At 53.6% G+C, this 19,121-nt stretch overlaps 1 protein-coding gene across 5 annotated transcripts in view; it reads left to right on the top strand.

Annotated features, from left to right (window-relative positions):
* Positions 1-19,121, top strand: part of SEPTIN9 (septin 9) — a 145,014-nt gene that overhangs the window by 82,089 nt on the left and 43,804 nt on the right. For all 5 annotated transcript variants that reach the window (XM_052807447.1, XM_052807448.1, XM_052807450.1 and 2 more), the window contains one exon: positions 1,261-1,920. In XM_052807447.1, coding sequence (XP_052663407.1) covers positions 1,261-1,920 — 660 coding nt within the window. The remainder of the gene's footprint in view (positions 1-1,260; positions 1,921-19,121) is intronic.

Here is a 19,121-nt window from a genome sequence, read left to right as displayed (position 1 = left end):
AGCCTTTTGTTTCCACCTGGCTGGCTCCTGTGCAGAGCAGGGGGTCTGATGGGCTTAAGGGCATCTACTTCTTTAAAGAGGACTGGCTGGAGTGGGGTGGGAAGGGCTGCATGGGGGACACGCAGATGTCCAGGCATAAGCCAGGACATGGTCAGGCAGCTACTGGCCCTCAGCTGCGTGGCTGGGATGGGAGCATCGCTCCACAGATGGAGGCTTCCTTCGGCAATGCTTTGTGCCCCTAAGCTGAGGGTCTGACACCAGCATTCATCAGGTTTCCTTAGACACACTCCTGGCTCGGGGGGGTTGGGGGTTTCATTCTTATGTAGCCTGCCTTGCCGGGGAGCTCTGCATGCTGAGGGGGGCCCATGTGTTGGGCAGAGCCGAACAATGGGCACTTGTCTGAGTGCTGCTCTGCTGTGTGGGGGTGACCTGTGTGTCTGCTCTACCGCAGCTGAGAGCGCGGGGGCAGATCCTGCATGGTGCTGGGGCTCGGTGAAGGCAGGACTGCCGCCTCTTCAAGCGTAAATCAGAGCATCCTATCTGATGTTGCATCCGTCTCTCTTTGCCTCCTAACTTCCCCGTTGGTAAAATGGGGATGATGATGTTTAGGTTTTAGGATGTCCCTAAGGCTTCCCAGTTGGCTCCTTCCTTGTATTGGGGTCTCATGTCAACGTTTTCAAAGCACTTCAGTCTTTGGCTTGGGTGATCTCTAGGTTTGTTTTTAAGGATATGAGCTTCTGTGGCTGCCACCTTTGGTTTTCTTGCTGCATTTATATGGATTTGGTGCTCTCCTGTGATTGTTTTCCTGTTCCCAGCTTGGATTTTGCTGGCAGCACTCACTGGGAAGCCTGTGTTTATTGGCACATCTTTCGGATGTGAGAGGGAAAGGGAGGTGTTGGGAGTTGGATCGCTGGCTGCCCCCGAGTCCTGTGCTGTGCTCTGCTCTGCCATGCTGCGATGGGGCCCTCTGCTCCCCTCTGAGCACCGTGGGGTACGGGTGGGATGGAGGGCAGCACTGGGATGGTTTCTACTCTGGGGTTTAATTTCCTGGCTCTGGTTCCAGTTTTGTTATCTGGGTTTGTAACTTGTCTGAAGAGGCGAAGCCTGGCCCTCAGCCCCCACCTGCTTTAAATGGGGTTATGAACCCTCAGGTGAAGGAGCAGAAATGGGGTTATGAGCCTCAGGCAGTGTCTGTAAGCATCTCTTGAGATGCTCAGGTGGATGGTAACTAAATTCTGAACTCCTTTTCATGTTTTTCAGCTCTGAAAAGATCTTTTGAGGTCGAGGAGGTAGATCAGTCTTCAAATTCCTCCACCCCACAAAGACGGACCCCAAACCCCCTCCTCAGGTCCACTGTGTCCAGCTCCACGCAGAAGTTTCAGGAACTTGGCGCCAGGAATTCAGAGCCATCTGCCCGACATGCGGAGACCACAGGCCAAAGATCCCCCAAGCCCTCTCTGAGGAGAGTGGAGCTCTCTGGACCCAAACTGTCCGAGCCGGTGTCCAGAAGAACAGAAATCTCCATTGACATCTCATCCAAGCAGGTGGAGAATTCCACCTCAGGGTTGTCGAGGTTTGGCCTCAAAAGAGCAGATGTGCTGGGCCACAAACCCCCTGAGCCCACCCCAAGGAGGACTGAGATCACCCTCGGCAAGCCCCAGGAGCCGGGTCTCCGGAGGGTGGAGGCGCCGGCATCAAAGATCCCCGAGATGCCCCAGCGAAGAGCCGAGACGCCCAACGCTCCTGTGCCCGACACGGCTACCAAACGCGTGGAAATTCAGGTAGCGAAGGCTGCCGAGGTCCCAGCCCCACCGGCACGGCAAGTGGAGAGCTCGGAGCCTCCCCTGGCCACCCAGCCTCCCCAGGCAGAGCCAAAGCAGCAGCCAGCGCTGATGGAGAGCCCACCAAAGAGAGAAGAAGGTGAGTACAGCTCCGGGCAGCTGCTTGGGTGAGATGCTGACTGATACCTGCCTTTGTCCTTTGTTGCAGGCTCACGGCCCGTGTGGGGACGCTGAGCGTTGTGTGCTGCTCTTTCAGCTCCGGTGGTGATGCCTTTCGAGGCTGGTCTTGGATCTGTGCTCAGATGTGTCTACATACATGGCTGTTATCCTTGGGTTTATCCCGGCTGAAAGAGCTGTCAGTTTGAATCAAAAATGCTATCAAGCCTATAAGGAAATAAAAAAGAAAATGCCAAGAGCCTGGGTGCTTGCAGGAAACAACAATTCTGCCAACTCAGGCCCCATGTGCAGACACACCGGCCTGTGCAGCATCTAGAAAAGCCTCTGAGGTGCTGGAGAGGCAGTGGTTGGGGAAGCGTTGTTGTGATGGCTTGTTGTTTAGTGTTGTTGGTTATGGTTGTGGGACAGAAACCGCCTCTTCATTAGCAGGAGTCAGGGTTTTTTTGGTCTTGGAGCCAAAGTCTAATAACATCATGAACCAGAGCCACTATTAGACTGGAGCCCTGGCTTATATTAGCTCTATCTTGTTTTCGATTAATCCCATATTAAAGTCAGCTTCCCTCCCCCGCCAGCCGTCACTTATTCTCCCTAATGTTTTGGAGATTTTTTTTTTTTTTCCCTCTTCTGGCCTGTTAATTATTTTTCCGTTCCCCATCACCCACGAGCTCTCTCCTGAAAGGGATGCAGCGGTCAGTTGGAGGGCACCACCACCCCACCCCACCCTGTGCCTCTCCCCATGGGTTGTGGGATGGCGTGCGGTGGCCGAGCCAGGACCTGGGAGGTCTGTGCCTGGCCCCGGAGCTGAGCCACGTGCCCTTGTCCTGCCCCACCACGGGATGGACCCCTGCTCCTGCTCCAGCTCCTCTCCCTGGGCGCAGCCCTGCGATCACAGGGCAGTAACAGGGTCTCCAGAGAGGCCAGGTTTCAGTGTGTGCACGTCTAAAATCAAATCAGGAGTCAGTGGTGGAGCTGATACCGAACTCGTAAGACTTGAGTGGGTTTCTCTCACTGCATATGTATGGCTTAGGTGTAGCTTTTCTGAGCTGGGTTTTAAAGAGTGGACAAACGCCTCCAGCAGATAGCAGGTTGGTCCATCTCCAGCTGGGCATGGCTTAGCTCTGAGACCCGGCCCAATGATGGGGTTCAGCCTGGGCCTCCCTTATGGGCTCTCCGTTCCCAGCCACTGTATGTGTGGTGCCCAGGAGGCCCATCTTCTCCCATGGGTGGGTGCTCAGCCTCGTCCTGCTGGGTTTGGGCTGCTCTGGGCTTCCCAAGCTCTGAACTGCAGATTGTTGGGCACTTTAAGAGCAGAAGACCATCTAAGCTGCTGAATCCCCCAGCTGCCCAGGGCAGGGGGTGCGGAGTGGGAGGGCTCTTTGCATCAAAAAGGACTTCAGAAGCGCAGGACAGCTGCTGGGGATGAGTTTTACCCAAGACCCCAGCTGTCTGGGGTCTGCCTTGCAGGGCGAGCCAGCCCTTGGTCCTGGTACAAAAGGGGCTTTCAGTCTAAATGCCTCCAAGAAGAGCTGGGAGACAAAGTTGTAGGAGTAAGGAGGGCTCCAGTTCCTCCTCCTTCTGTGTCAGCACGGACATACAGCCCAGAGTTGCTGCCAGAGCCCGTGTCCCCTTCCCAGTTGTCTCCAACCCCCACCATTGCCATGACTCGAGGTTGCCCTGGGTTGCTCTCATGCAGGACCCCGTTTCAGCGTGCTCCTCCCCTTGGTCCACAACACCCACCCTGGGTGGGTGGATGGCATCTTTCCTTGTCGCTGGTGTAAGCACATGGAGGAGTTTTGGGGAGGCTGCACAGGGACCCTGAGGGAGCCCTGCGGATGGGTGCAAGAATGTTGCCGACACTCGCCAGCTCCACTGCAGCTCTGGCCCCACCACAACCCCCCAAGTGAAAGCACTGGCTCCCCGATGTCTGCAGCAGAGACAACACGTGGTGTAAAGTCCTGCTCCCTCTTGCTGCTCCCAGGGTTTGGGGCACCTGAGAGATGCTGCCGTGGCACTGGAAGTCCCTCGATCCCATTGCTCGGTGGCTCTCCAGCACAAACAGCTGAGCAGGGGATGCAGGCAGCTGCCTCCAGCTGCCCTCAGCCTTGTGCTGGGACTTGCCTTCCCCCAGCTGCTGGGGCTCAGCTGCCTTGCCCTTAACCCCTTGTCCCGCTGCCAAAGGTATGCAGGAGAGCGTGTTGTGCAGGAAGAGGCCGGTCGAAGGAGAAGGGCAATCGCCGAGAGCTCAGCAGTTCAGAGCAAACCACAAAGGAAAGGAGTAATTATAGTGCTGAACGTCGTTAGGACGGCTTGGCTGGTGGCGTGGGCTGAGCCCGCTCCGGAGCTGTGGTTCTCAAGGTGGGAGGAGGGCAGGAGGTGTCTTTGTGGGGCAGAAGAGCAAGAAATATTCCTCCCCATCCCTGTTCTCCCTCTCCGAGTCTTCACGCTCTCCTGCATTCCCTGGGGAGCATTGGCTGCACTTCTGCGGGTTTCACATTGAGTTGGGCCATTGGTGATAGGGAGACGGGACATGGGTGCACATCATGGGTGCAGTGTACCACTGCACCAGCATCCTGGGCAAAGCTGGACTTTGTGTCCCCAAGGTGGCTGGTGCTCCCCAGCTGGGACAAGGAAATGTGATGGGATGACTGGGCGATGTGGATTGGTATAGTCAGAGTCGTCCAGAGAAATTTGAGCAGGGTTGTGCAGTGGGTGTAGGCAAGGAGAGAATATGCAAAGGGCAGAAAGAGGCACAAGCAATTAAAAATAAACGTTAAAAAAAGGGTGAGGGGAAGCGCTGTTTCTGAACCCGCACCCTCAGACACTGCGGTAGGCTGTCTTCGCTGCGTAGGACTTACCAAATCTTAACATCCAAATATGACCGCCCGTGGGTGGTGATAACCTCTCCCGAGCTCCTGCTGTGGGCAGCGGTTCACTCCTGGCCCTGGAGTGCTGGCCCAGGCTGGAGCTGGCTACTGAGGCCGTTCCTCTCTTGTGCTGGGGAGGCAGGTCTGAGCAGGGCGCGCAGTGCCCACGCCAGCGTGGCTGGAGCTGGTTCCTCCCTGTAGTGCCGCGCTGCGGAGCAGGCATGGCGCGAGGGGCTGGGGTGGGTGGCGGTGCCCCTGGCTGCCCAGGCTGCCATCCCGCTGTCTTTGCTTGGCAGCCGGGTCCTGCTTTGGTGACCCTTGCTGGTGTAGCTGCTGGCGAGGTGCTGGCTTGCTTAGCCCCCATCGCCTCCTGCTTCTGACCCTCTTCTTCCTCCCTGGCTTGTTTGGGAGCAGCGGCTTTGCCTGGGATGTCCCCCATGGCCCTGGGCAGGGGGGCAGCCCCACTGGTCTCCTTTCCACTGTGGCTGAGCAAGGCTGCCTGGGAGAGGAAAGGGGGATCGTTGTGGGAGCAGCAATACTTCATCCAGAGACATCTGCCAGCCCTTTGCAAAGGAGGGATCTTGAGGACTTCCCCCGAGCTGGATGGAGGACAGGCAAATCCTCGGGAAGAGCCGCATCGAGTCTGTTGTGGCTAATCCTGCCGCATCCTCCTGCATCAGCATCTCCTTCCGCTGGTGCCTTCCATTGCTGACGCTGTGCATGCATGGTTGAATGTCTTGCTCTTCTGTTGTTGTTCATGCCTTGCAACATGGTGGTGGTCGGGGTCGAGAAGACATTGTTGGTCCCAGAAAAGTTAATGTTTTCCACTTTGGTTTAATACTCCATCTCTGCTCCCCCCAAATCTGAACATGTTTGTATTTGGGGTGAAGGCTCAATTCTGGGATCTCAGGTGATGGATTAAAAGCAATCCCAGATGAGAAGTGAAAGCCAGTGTGATCTGATGATCCTTTTTGTCTCGGCACAAGCTGCTGTGGTCACGTTGCCCAGGCCCCCAGGGACAGCATACTGCCAGCAAGGCAGGCTCTCATCTGCGGCTCTGCTGCCTGCTCCTGCCTTTACCCCGTTTTCCTGCTCTTGGCAACTGGTAGGACCACAGTTCTCCTTCCCTGTGGTCCTTTCTTGCAAGGATGCTCTGAAGCTTGCTTAGATAAATCAAGGCAGATACAATGAATAATGGAAACGTTCACCTAAAGCAGGGACTTGATCTTCCTCTGCAACAGCTATGGCCCACCATGGTGATGTGCAAAATGGTCTGAACCATCTCTGAGCTTTCAGCTTTTTTGGAGTCTTTGTCCCATTGCTGCCTAATGCTCCCCTTTTTGGGACAGCCACGCAGGGTGCCACCCACCTCTTAAAAAGCACCAGGGTCCTCCCTCCCCTCCTATTTTACTGCAGACTGACCATCAGGAGAGTGAAGCAATTCAACCTTTTCGCTCTTTTTTTCAGCCTTGGACCCCTATGGAAAGCCTTTTCTTTAGAACTTGCTATTTTAGAAGGTGCCTTAGCGTTGAGGTAAAATAAAAAAAAAAAAAAAAAAAAATTCAGATCCACTGAGGTCGTTGTGGAGATGGTATCTAAAAACCAGGGACCCGTTGCTGTGTGCTGGGGAAGCCATGGTGTGGGCTGCAGCCCAGTGGCCCCCAGCCAACCTCAAGCCTCCATCCTGCCATGGACACCCAGGGGCAGAGAAGCAAAACCACCCGAGCCTTCAGGCGACTTTTCTTCTGTGCTGTCCTGCAAGGGTGACGCCAAGCGCGGGGTTGGGCCGCCTTGCTGGAGCTGAGGGTTAGAGGGATTTGGATGACTATTAACACAGTGACGCTCCCTGCAATGAAGAGGCCAGGGCTGAGTGGAGACGCAGTGAGTAATCATTTCCAGCTCCCTAAGCTGCACTGCAATTTAACTGTACAAAGAGATTAAAGCTGTAGGGAAACATTTCCTTAAAACCAGCTGACACATTTGGGCTAGATTACGGGTAGTCTTTTTTTTGTTGGTTTCTTTTTTTTTTTTTTAACGGCGAAGTGCCTACAGCCTGAGATACCAAATGGAGGGGCTGAGTGGGAAATGCAGAGTCCCAGTTTGTGAACTCAGGTGCCAAAAATGAGATAATCTGGAAAAATGGAGACCTGCAGCGCCAGTGACTTGGAACGAAGGAGCAGGAGCGTGTGCGGGGGAGATAATTGCATCCCATCGCAGAGATGCTGCCTGATCCGGGACGCCACATGCATGGCCTCCTGCCTGCACGGGGAGGGCAGCGTCGGGGCTGGGCACTTTCTGCTTTCCCCTCCCACCCTGCTCTCTGTCCCTGGCTGTGCATGGAGCGGCCAGCGCACCTCAGTTCCTTTTGGGGTGTATTTTGGGCACTGAGGATGTCAGGGAAGGAGGCCAGGTGATGTAGATGCGATGGAACTTCTGCTGCACATCTTTGCCCCCCAGGAATGCTGTTCCCAAACTCATTACATCATGTTCAGCTCCAGTCACATTGGCATTCACGTGTCCCCTTCTTTGTGTCTGTGTGGGCACAGTTTATATGGATGCCATCACGGTCCCACGTGGGTGCTCGAGCCACGCAGCATACGCCCCAGGCAGCAAGCCTGCTGCCCCCAGTCTCCAGCGCAGGCAGCCAGACCCAGGAGCAATCACACGGAGAATTCGTTTGCCCCGTTGGAAGTCCCTGAGGGCCCATAGGAAAAGCAGTGATCTCCCCAGTGGAGATTCATTATGGGAAGGAATATTTTCCCATAGGAAGCGTTATGGTTCCCACTTCCCTTCCCTGCCTTGTGTCGTCTGAGACCAGGAGAGGGCAAACCTGTGGATGCTGAGCTGCAGAGTCCTCCTGGCGCTGGGCTTAATGACCTGACAGGTCTCTTCCGTTGCTAGGTTGGGTCTGTGGGCTAGATCGTGCATCGATGTCATTCCTTCCTGCACCTTGCAGGAAGCATCTAAGGCTGAACGTGTCTCTGTAGAGGTCAAAGCCTCCTGTTCCAGGCAGAAGGTGACCAACTGCACAGCACCTGGAGTGTTGGCTCTCTGCAGCCTTGTGGCGTCTCTGCTCGTTGTGTTGGGGTGTGAGCCCTGTGCAGCTGCAGGACCCTTCTGGCTCTGCACCTCCATGCATGCAAACCAGGGCAGCCCCTGGGCAGAGAACTGCCTTTGCTACGCTGAGAAACATGGGTGAGCGCTCCTGCCTGCTGTTGGATTTGCATATGTATAAGTGACGCTGGAAGGCGATGGGAGATGCAGCCCTGGCTGAGGGTGGCGTGTACAAACCAGACCCAAGAGTTTCTCTGTTTACCTTGTGGTATCTGCATGTCTGGAGCCCATGGCAGTCGTGCTGGGGAACATGCTCCCCGCCTGTCAACTCCTTTGGCAACTTCAAGCTTTCTCACATTTAGGTTAATCATCCTACAGGCTGATAAGGCAAATAAAATCCGTTATCTTGACCAAGATAAAACAAAGAGGTTGCTTTGATCTCCTGCAGTAAGGCCTGGCCACTCATTTTGTGACTTCTCTGCTGTCTGCCGGGGGAGGGAAGCAATGGCAATGGTGATGAACCTTCTGTAGTTAAGAAATCATTTTCTTCTAAACTATTTCTAGACCTCTGTCCCTGCCCGAGATGTTTCTGTTGGCCAGTAGTTGAAGGGACACCATAGGCTGGGTACAGTGCCAACTCTATAAACTCTGTAAGAGGACTTGAGGAACTGAACTGAGATTATAGAGAGATAACTTTGTTTTTAGAAGATCAAACATTGTTGCGAGCAAAAAAGATAACTTGACAGCAAGCCAGTTGTGTTCTTTACTCCTCCAGCAAACAAACAGACGCACAGACACTTTTGTATTGTCCAAGATGCTGCAATGAAGCTGAAGTGAATGTGGCTATAAATGGAAGAAGCAGCTGGTCTTGGATTGCAGCCTGTGCTCAGACTTCTTTGGGCCCAATTTTTCTTACATCTGTTACAGGTTTTAAAGGAGGGACTTGGGGAGCGGGCTGCTTTTCTTCGGGTTAGTTGAATTTGGGCCATTCGTTTTGTTGGTCTTCTGAATGGGTCTCTGCGCAGAAGTTCCCTGGATTTCTGTAGGGTCACATGCGTAAATATTTCACTCTCTTGAATTGCTTCATTTTATCTTGGCATGAAGGTAGTACCGGACATATTGAGAGACAAAACTGGACCAAAGGGTCTGGTCCAAAACGTTTTGCAAACAATAAAACTTTGCAGATGTTTATGCATTTATGAAAAACAAATAGTTTTAACAAGCCATCTAAGGTTGCTGTGCCAGCTCAGGAGTGACAGCATGGGGATTTTCGGTTGCTTGGCTCCTCCTTGACTTGTATTGTCTACAGTTTCTTCTGTGTGGAAGCAATAGGTTGGTTTTTGTGTAGCAAAGGCAATTTGTACAACAGGGATGAAGAAGGACTGAAATGAAGCATCTTCCAATACCTTGAAGTTCAAAGATTGTTGATGCTCTAGAAAATATGGGCATAACCTTGGATTAATGTTTAGCTTTTCAACCCAGGAGACAGTGTCCAGGTTATGTCCGAGTTGAGTGGTCTTACCAGCCCCTGGGTATTCCCTGAATTCCGGGTCTGCAGAGGCTTTCCGTGGCGCAGCTCCAGCGTGGTCCCTGGCTAGTGTTTCCAAGGGGTCCAGAAATATTTAGTGGGAGCTGAGCACCTACCTCCTTTTGTCTCTTTGTGGATTCAACCTTTGTCCATCTATGAGCAAGACCTTTGCAGAGAATGCAATGGACCCCTTGCATGTGGCATCATCCATATGTACTGCATGGCGTTCACCCTGGTTCACTTGAGATGTCTGTACTTGAGCTAATCACCTGGATGCCTCCCTTAAGCTGGTGTGAATTGTGTCCTCAAAGGGTTTATTTTTGTCTGCTGAATGTAAAGAGAGCCTATGCAATCAGTTCAGCTGGAGACGTCTCCGTTTGGGTGAGACAAATTTTACGCTCCTATATTATTACCAGAGCCAAAGAGATGGAGGTGAAAAGGGACATTGCAGCAGGACAGAACTGTGCAAGACACTAATCCCTTGTTATCAGTAGTGCTTGACAGCTCCCCAGCAAACCTCATCCCCTTGTGTCAGGTTGTTCTGCAAACAGGTCGCTGTGGACAATCATTTACTTAAGTGCACGGGTCAGACTGTCTTTGATGCTTATCAATAGGACTTCAACTTTTTATGATGGCTCTGTCTTCTCCCCTCTCCTGCTCACTTGCTGTGCATGGAGTGGGACAGACATTCCTTCCCTCTCTCAAAGAAAAGCTTAGTTTGGGGAGATCTCAGGGGAAGAAGATTAGATGGGAATCCAAAAGGGTATGGTGCCTAGGATGAGAGAGCAGTGATAAAAGTTAATGATACATAAGCTCTTGAAAGGAGCTTTCTCAGTTACAACTGTATGGTAGCTCACAAGTCTTAAATTGTAGGGCATTGCTTTCAACTCCAGCATGAATGCACCTGGGGCGTATTTCATGTGTGACAGGTAGATCTGGAGGCAAATCACAGGTATTGCCCTACCCAGCTTGGGCTGGAGCCCCTGCCTGTATTTGCTTCCCCTGCATGTTATGACTTTGGATGGGAATTTTTGTTTGCTTGTTATTTGCTCTAATTTGGGAGGCTGTGCTGCTTTCTACTGATGCATCAAAGTAGTGGTGTCCTCTGAACCCTTCTCTGCAGCTCTGGTACGTGGAAATACAGGATGAGTCCCTGGTTACAGTCTCTGAAGCTACAAATGCGTGGGCTCATGCTGTTATGGTGTAGAGGTTGCTGTCCTCCATCACACGCGTGACGTACTTGGGGCGTTCACTGGCAGCTTGCTCCCATCTGTAGTGGAAGTAAGTTCAGGGACCAAGAGCCAGAAAAACACTGAGAAGATGACAAAAGGTTGGATGGCAGGAGAGCCTAGTCAGGATCCTGCCTTTGCTGTTCGCTTGCTCATTGCCCTGGGTGAACCCCTCTACCCACTGCAGTTTCTCCTTTTGTAACAAGGAGCTGGTGAATGTGGCAAGATGCCTCGAGTTTCGTCCTTGCATTGAGTCCTTTCTTTTTCGAGGTTCAGCTGGTGATAAGGAAATTGCTGGTCCTGGTCACAGAGGTGCAGTGGGGTTGTGCAGGATGGGAGAAGCTGCTCTGCCCAGCTTACTGGAGTGGCTCTACAAAGAGAGAGGTCCTCAGCTGTCCAGGAGGAGAGGGAGGGTATCAAATATTTCTGTATCAAAACCTACTCCAGTCTACTGTGCTCTTCAGTCTGCTTTCTCCTAAATTTGAAAAACCTGTAGTTTGGAGGGGAAAAAAGGATTTGGAAGGCAAACTTTGGATGTGTGGGGAGCAGATGTGGGGATGGATGCTGCCTCCTGATTTGAGTGATGGAGACTGCTGACACTGAGGGAGGTGGAGCAGGCACTGGCGGGTGTTTGGATGCTCTTTGCCTCATGTCCTCCTCCCCTGCTTCCATCTTGTGCAGATAGGAAGGAGAGTGGAGATTACCTTGGAGTTGTCCAGATTTGTCCTGGGAAAAAGGAGTAGATCTGAGCAGCTTTTCTGATAAAACATAATTGTTTAGACAAACTCTGGCTGAACTCGCTTCCTCCTGCAGCCCAACGTGCAGATAAAGGGGGTGGAAGTGGGAGGCCAAGTTCACAGGCTGCTGAGGCCCTCCCTGGGGTCACGCCGCCCCCAAGATCCCCTGTTCACCCATTTTGGTGGCCTTGGAGAAGACAAGATGATGCAGTTGAGTGCTGAGGATGATGCCCAGGTCGTAGGTAGTTCAGTGCTCTGGAAGAGACCTTGATAACGCAGCACATCAGTGCTGGGAGAAGGGACAATGTGGGTGGTCCTGGAGGGCAGCATTAGATCCATCGTGGTTCATCTGCAGAGGATGGACCTCGGTTGCATGTTGCTCTGTGGGATGTGGGAGGTAAATTTGCTCCAGCCATGCTCTCTCCAAACCTGGCAGTCCTGGGTGTAGGGTGGCTGGGCAGAGCCGTGCCCTAGAGCGATTCCTGTTTGGGCTGGAAACAATGGGACAAGCAGGACTTAGGTGGGATGTGGCCACAGGAGAGGTGGTGTCATGCCCTGAGTGGCTCCTACTGAGGTCTCCAGGAGTAGCGTTGTGGAGTCAGATGAAATCTGAGATCCTGCCATAGTTGCCTCAGGGAAATGGTCCTCCTTGCCCTACTTTGTGTAGTAAATAAAAGTTTATTTACAGCCCAAGAACGCACGCCCTGAGGTTGAGAGGTGAAGTGTTCCTGTGGGGCCCTGAAAGAGCTCTGGGGTTTCCTCTCTGCTTTGTGGCTTCAGTTCCTGGGCAGAAAAGTCTTGCAAAGGAGCAGCTCTGTAGGTGGGAGCTTGGTGAAGTTGAGGCCTTTGCATGGGCCCTGGGGCATGGCTTTGTCTCCCTGTAGCAAGGCCACGTGTCCGTGTGTGTCACCCGGAGAAGAAGAAGAGCTGGGAGGAGATAACCAGTGCTCACATGTGACACGGGGGCTGGAGCAGCCAGGGACAGCAGCAGGTGATGGGCTGTCTTCCGTCTGCCTCCCCGCTTGGCCAGAATCATCCAGCATTTCCCCAGAGCCCATGTTTGCGTTGTTGGGCCCTGGGGGATTTCTTTTCTTTTCTTGTGTTGGGGCTGAAGCTAGTCCTGGTGTCACTAGCAGCAGTGCGTACTCTGCTTGTCCTGCCCCAGGGCTCTCCATCACCATCTGGCACCTCCCTGCCATCCCCTCCCCAGTGATGCCTGGGCACATCTCTCGAGCTCAGGCAGTGCAGTAAAACAAGCTCCTTATTTAAATCCCCATTTGGTTAGAGAGGAAAGCAGTAAGGAGCACGGGTTATGAAGGAGAGGAGCAGAGGAGGAAGAAGCGAGAGGAGAGCCTGGCTCTGCTGTCCTCCTGGCCCCATGGCTTCCAGCCCAGTTCGTGCTGCATCTCCTCTGCAAAGCCGTTGCGGTAGCAGAGGGGATCCCCCGGCTTGTGCTGTTGGCTGTGTCTGCCCTTAGCTTCAGAGCAAGCAGAAAGGAGAGCGTTACCTCCCTCCTCTTCCTGGCTGCTCCTGCTCGGCACAGGCTCCATCCAAAAGTTTTCAGTCTCAGTCCTGCTCTGTCCAAAAATCCCTAGGCACTGCGGCCAGGATCCTCCTCTCTGGAAAAGGGGCTCTCTGGGGGATGCTGCACAGGGCTGGACCCCTCCTCTGCATGTGCGACCTTGGGCACGGAGAGAAAGGACTGGGCTGAGCAGTGGCTGCTCCTTGCTGAGAGGGTGACGTGGGGATGGGGCTGAGCTCCGCTGACCTGGGTCTGTGGGGTTTCCAGCTCTGCCCTGGCACAGCCTGAAATTGCTCTGCGGAGTTTCAAGGAATGAGCATTTGGTTTCTCCTCTGCTTAGAGGAGCGGGAAGGATTTCTTTGGGGTTATTTCATCCCATTTGTGGGACCGACAGTCTATGGGACAGTTGTTTGAAGAGTGAGCAAACCAAAGCCATCATCTGGGCTCCATTGAAAGAGCAAAGCTGGGAAAGCCTCAAATCGCAGGCTGCAGAGACAAGGGGGGAGATGGCTGTGGCTTTCTGCTGGGGAACAGTGCTGCATCCCTTGGGAGGGACACAGAGAACATTGTTTTGAGTTTCTGCTTTTCCTTCTCATTTTTAGACATGCAAAATTAATTTTTCTCTTTTATTGCCTGTGGCAATATTTATTTTATTGCTCTGCGGCAGTGGGGACTGGATAGATTTTGCAAACTGAATTTTCCCTCGACAAGCCCCTCCTCTGCTTTCGCACCTCCAGCTGCCAGGCTTGGTTTTAAAACAGCTTGCACCGAGGCTGAAAATATTTGAAGGGCAGAGCAGTGCCTTGCAGGAAATGGCTTAAACTTCCTGCTCCCAAGATGCTGTGAGTGTTAAAACAGAACTGGAGAAATATTAGACATCCTACATCCGGCATGGCAGAGGAGAGTGACCCTGGGGTGATGTGATGGAAAGCCCGTACCCCCCCGCTGCCTGTGCCCGGCAGCTTCCGGCAGGACGAGGGGCCCAGCCGGTGCCCCCCCCTGGCCCCCCACACCCACGACTTTGTAGGGGAAAAAATGGGCAAATTGTTTCCTACTCCACTGGGCTTTGCTGTGGTTTGGTTTTGTGGGAAATGTGTGGGGAGAGCTGGTCAAAGGTGGGGGGCGAAGTGTCAGCGGAGTGAATTTCAGCAGAACGGGAGTTGGGAAAGCACTGGTTTTGATGAAATGTTTGCTACCAGTTTATCTGCCACCTTCCAGGCCGAAGTGAAAGGCGAAAGTCTAAAATAGATAATCAGGATCTGACTCGGTCCCATTTGTTTGGGGCTGGAGTGGGACCTTCCGCATCTGTCAGCGGAAACTACGTTGAGTTATTGGCTTAATCAGAGGCAATTTAATTCTTCTAGCCCGGCTGATTTCCCTCTTCGTGCTGGCTGAGCACCATCTACCTGGCCAGGCAGGGAATAGCAGCTGGCTGGCTGGCCGTCCAGGACAGAGATGCACAAGGGTAGAAAAGAAATGAGACTGTTTTTGTGCAGGCAGCATGGGGAAGGGCAGGCAGTGAGGAGGGGAGGGCAGCGGTTCTGTGGAGCAGGGTGGTCCTCGCTGGAGCTCTCTGATGGGCGTCACATCTTCGGATGCAATTCAGCTCGCTGGGGATTACTGCCCTGTTATGGAAAGCTTCTCCGAACCCCAGTTTGTTGGCTGGAGCATGGAGATTTAGGTAATTTTATTCAAAATGTTACCAGTTGGCTAAAAATTACCTAGCCGTGTGGCTGGGAGCCCACAGTTGCAGTGGAGGAAGGAGGTGGGAGCTGCAGGGCTGCAGGCAGACCAAGCAGGGTATGGTTTGGGGCTTTTCTCTGCAGCACCTTGGCCTGGTCTGAGCTCACTCACGCTGACTTCCTCCTAACAGTCACTGAGAACATAAAATTGCTCATAATGGAAGAAAAATTAGACCTCTTACACCCATGCTGGGACCTGAGTCACTTTTGGAGGCGTTGTTCCAGCTCCAGGAGCAGAAGCAGAGCATGTGGGTGCCCTCTCGGGCAGGTTTACCATGAATGGAGCATTATGCTGTGCTCTGAGCATCCTCCTCCCTGCCCTTCCTCCTTGACCCCTTCTTTTCCTGCACCATTTCATGTGGGGCGGTGGGAGCCCTGGCTGCCCTGCGGGAGCGAGACCGGGAGGGGGTAGGTACCATCCTCAGCAAGCAGCTCTGCCTGGGGAGCTCGGTAATGCAGATTGCTGACGCTCACCTTTCACCATGGCACATACCCCACTAAACCCTGAGCAGCACGGCTCTTGGGGCTAGGGATTTGGCTAGGCACACCGTGTTTATTTTCCCAGGTTTTTCCATGGTGCGCTTTTCCCCGGGAAAGCTTTGGCCAGCAAACTTGGGGGAGGGGAAGATGAGGCTGATTTAAATCCCAGAAGTAGTTACAGCTGGCTGAAAGCTGTGTATGCAGCCCTGTAATACATCAGTGGTGCCCACTGCTCTTGCACAATGTGCTGGGGCTGGTTAAAGCTCAGGGAGTGCAAGCCAGCCCTGGTCCTGGCGTTGCTTTGTGCAGGCAGAGCTATGGGGGGCAGGAGCAGAGGGGTGGGCTGGCCGGGCTGTGCTGGGGCTGCAGGACCGGAGGGGCAGATGCTTTGGCTGTTTGGGGGCAGAAATACAGTTATTTGCCTTGGAGCAATCCCCACTTGCCTGTGTGGCTGCAACACTGTGCAGGGACCAGGAGGGTGGTCACACGGAACAGGGCAGGGGATGAAAAGGCTTTGCTGTCCCAAATGGTGCTGGGTCCAAGCCTGCTGCTGCCCTGCTCGTTGTGTCCCAGAGCAAAACCTCATGGATGGAGCCGGTGAAGCAGATACCCACGCAGCATCCTCAGGTCCATGGGGCTCCAGGTGCTCTCAGGGAGGGCAGATCGAGGGGAAATCACTGGAAAAGGAAACATCCTTCCACAAAAGTGTCCTGGAGCCCTTCAGGCAATTCAGCGTCCCCAGCTTCTGCTGAGCAGCTGTGGTGAAAATGTGGGTCTGCAGGAAGGAGCGAATGCCGCTGTGTAAATCACTACACGGTTGATTTATTTTTCTTCTTCTTGTTGGCTGACCCCCGGGGTCCCCCTCCCAGTCCTTCCCTCTGTGCAACTGTGGGCCGGCGTGTCCCTGTGCGGGACGTGCCCTCCTTCCCACGGCTCCCGCAGAGGGACGTGGAGCCCCGGGGCTGCAGCAGTGGGAGAGGCACAGAAAGGTTTGGAAACGGCTCATTGAACAGCTCCGTGTGGGGCGGAGGGCAGTGCTTGTCTCGCCGGACCACAGGTCCACAGGGAGGCCAAAGCTGATCACTCAGCTTGTCTTAAGTCTGAAAAGAATGGGCAATTTGCGGCCCAGGGAGCAAGTTTTAACAAGTCTCCATGAGACTCTGGGATCCTGCCTTGCCCAGATGTTGCGTGCGCTGCCCCGCAGAGGGAGCGGGATGGGATGGGGAGGGCAGGGACATCCATCCCCCGTCGGGTAGAGTGGGGCTGTGCTGGACCTGCCCATGGGCCCCCGAGGGCTAAACCCAGCACCCAGCCTTTGCCCTCGAAAGGGTGAAGACCAAGAGAGCTTGGCCTGGCCAAGCTGTCAGAAGTTGGTACTCCTCGGTCCTCAAACATAAAACCTGTGAGATGAAAAGAGAAGCAGCAGATATTTTCATGCCTTGACTTTGCATTCCTGTTTCTCCTGCCTTAGGCTTTGCCTGTTTCCTGGTCCTGGCAACCCGGAGGGCTGTTAAAGTGGTTATTTTAAGGAAGTTTTCCAGAAGCTCCAGGGTCTGTGTCCTGGGGCTCTAGGAAGAGTCTGGTGGGATGTGGATGCTGGTCTCTGTTCACCAGCGCACAATGTGAAGGAGGGGTGCTGGGCTGTGGGGTTTTTGACTCTTCTGATAGACACAGCAATACCTGGTGTGTAACCTCTCTCCTACTAACAGGGACCCCTTGCTGGAGCTGAGGTGCTTCATGCATCGTTTGGGTGGAGGTCTTGCCAGCAAATGAGTTACCAGGGCCATAAAAGACCACAGGAGCATTGCAGTGGCGGCTTCTCCCAGCTCTTCTCTCCAGCAGGGTTGTTTCCTAAAATTCCCTCCGCTCGCATGATGGAGCTGATTTATAATGGGGGTTAGAGGAGCTTGAGTTGTCCAATGTCCTGCCAGGACATGGCTTTCCTTGGGTAGAAGGCTTTCGCTTGGTGAGGTTGGAGGCACTGCTGTTTTCCCTATTGCTCTTCATCTAAAAAATAAGTTTGCACCCCAGCCCTGGCTTGAATGATCCCAGACTCTGGATTCACGGTCTGTTCTTGGACGCCTCAGTGATGCTTTTCCTGCTGGACCAAACCCAGGACCCTCAGGACTGATGGTCAGTGCCCCAAGAGTGCTCCTGGTGCTGCCGGGATGTGGGGGGAAAGTGGGGGGACCTGGGCCCCCAGGGACATGCTGAAGTCAGCAGCACTCTCTGCTCTTGGCTACAAGAGGGTGTCAGAAATGAGAGCTGTATCCTGCAGAACCGAAAACCTCAAACCTAACGGGGCCCGTGACCTTTAAGAGGCTGCGAGCGTCGCAGAGCGAAGCCACTGCCTTTATTTGCAGATCGCAGCCTGGGGAGGAAGGTGGCTTTGAGCAGTGCTTGTGTCGCCACAGGGCTGTTCTGGTTTCATGGGGTGATGGAGCTCAGCTCAGCAGCTGCTTGGTGCTGACTGTGTTGAGACAAGGGTTTGGGAAGCTGGTGGGGAGCATGGCGCCTGGTGCATCAGAACCAGGGATGCATGTTGCTGTGGGTCAGCGGGTGCTGCCTCCCCTCCTTGGGTACTCTGGGGGACCCAGTGGGATTTGCAGTCTGGAGCATCCCCTAGCCAGGTTCTCCAGTCCTTGTAGGAAATGGAGACAAGGCTGGGGGGCACCCTTGGTGTCCTGCAGGTTTGTGTCCAGGAGAGTTGCTCTGAATTCATCCCATAAAAGGATCTCCTTCCACTGGACCAGAAGGTATGATCTGCTGTTACGATGTTAGGTTTGTGGGTGCTGTAAAGCTAGGGATTATGTGTAACAGAGCAAAACAGGTACAAATGAACCCTAAAATCAAAACACACGCCAAGTGTGTATGGTAGGTCTGAAGAAATGTTTCTTTTATTCATGCCTAAAGCCAAGCTCTGCTTTCTTAGAGGTGACTGTCTCCCCAGCAGCACCTGTGATGGTTCCTGATGACCCATTGAGAGCTTATTCAGTAGCAGCTACTAATTTGGGTGTCTCCACTTCCCCAGCAAATGCAACCATCTGCCTTCCTGGCCTCCATCACGCGTATGTGGACACCATGCTCTCGGTCCTGAGTGCTGGCCTCAGTCTACATATACGTAATGCTGCGTAGGGTGGAGTGGTGATGGTGAGACCTGGGTGTAGGTGCCAGGTGTTTCATTCCGCACTTGGTATGATTGTGGTGCAGGTTTGCCCCTAAACTTCTCTCAAATACTGGTGCTTCTATACATATACCAAAATCTCTTGGGGAGCATTACAGCCTAATTGGAATTAGGTGCCTAAATACCTTTTAGGATGTATGTCTTGGCTCTTCTGTGTCTCTGAACACAGCACTGCTGCATCACCCTGATTCTGGAAGAGCATCAAAACCCAGGAAGTGCCCTGTCATGGGGAGTGGGATGACAGGAGTAGCTGGGACCGGGGAGGAAGGGGCTGGATGCTATGCTGGCGGCCTGAGAGCTCTGGTGGAGTTAAGTGGCATTATTAGTCTTTATAGAGCCTCAGGGCCTGCCTTGGTGTTGGGGTGGTGCTGGACGAAGATGCCCAGCACGAGCATTTTGGACCTGAGGTAGAAGCTTGCATTGCACGTCCAACACCATCGGGGCTGCACCCAAAATCCAGGTGTCCTCCAGCAGAGCTTGGCTTGCCACAGCTTGCCCGAGTCCTGCTGCTGCTGGGAGCACGCAGGGGCCGGGCCAGGCACGTCCCCTCGCTGTGTGTGCGTGGGCAGGGGCACAAACACTCGCTGGGGAGAGGCTTTTCTAAGAGAGGACCATGCACAGACTGTGGGCCATCACGTGCCTGTTCCCCTGCCCTGCTGCTTTTTAACCCCTCTAGGTATAAAAGGAGGGCCTTGGAAATATTAGCGTGGCTTCTTTCATGTCGTGATGGAGCCCATCACAGGCAGACCTCATGTTACAGCTTAGCATGGCCGACTTGGTAGCTCATTTGCTGTAGACACCTTCTGTATTCAGTAGGAAGAGA

The sequence above is a fragment of the Harpia harpyja genome, chromosome 14 (assembly GCF_026419915.1).
Source record: "Harpia harpyja isolate bHarHar1 chromosome 14, bHarHar1 primary haplotype, whole genome shotgun sequence".
In the NCBI taxonomy this organism is placed as follows: domain Eukaryota; kingdom Metazoa; phylum Chordata; class Aves; order Accipitriformes; family Accipitridae; genus Harpia; species Harpia harpyja.
Note: the sequence above shows the minus strand (reverse complement) of the source record. Positions and strands in the feature narration are given on the sequence as shown.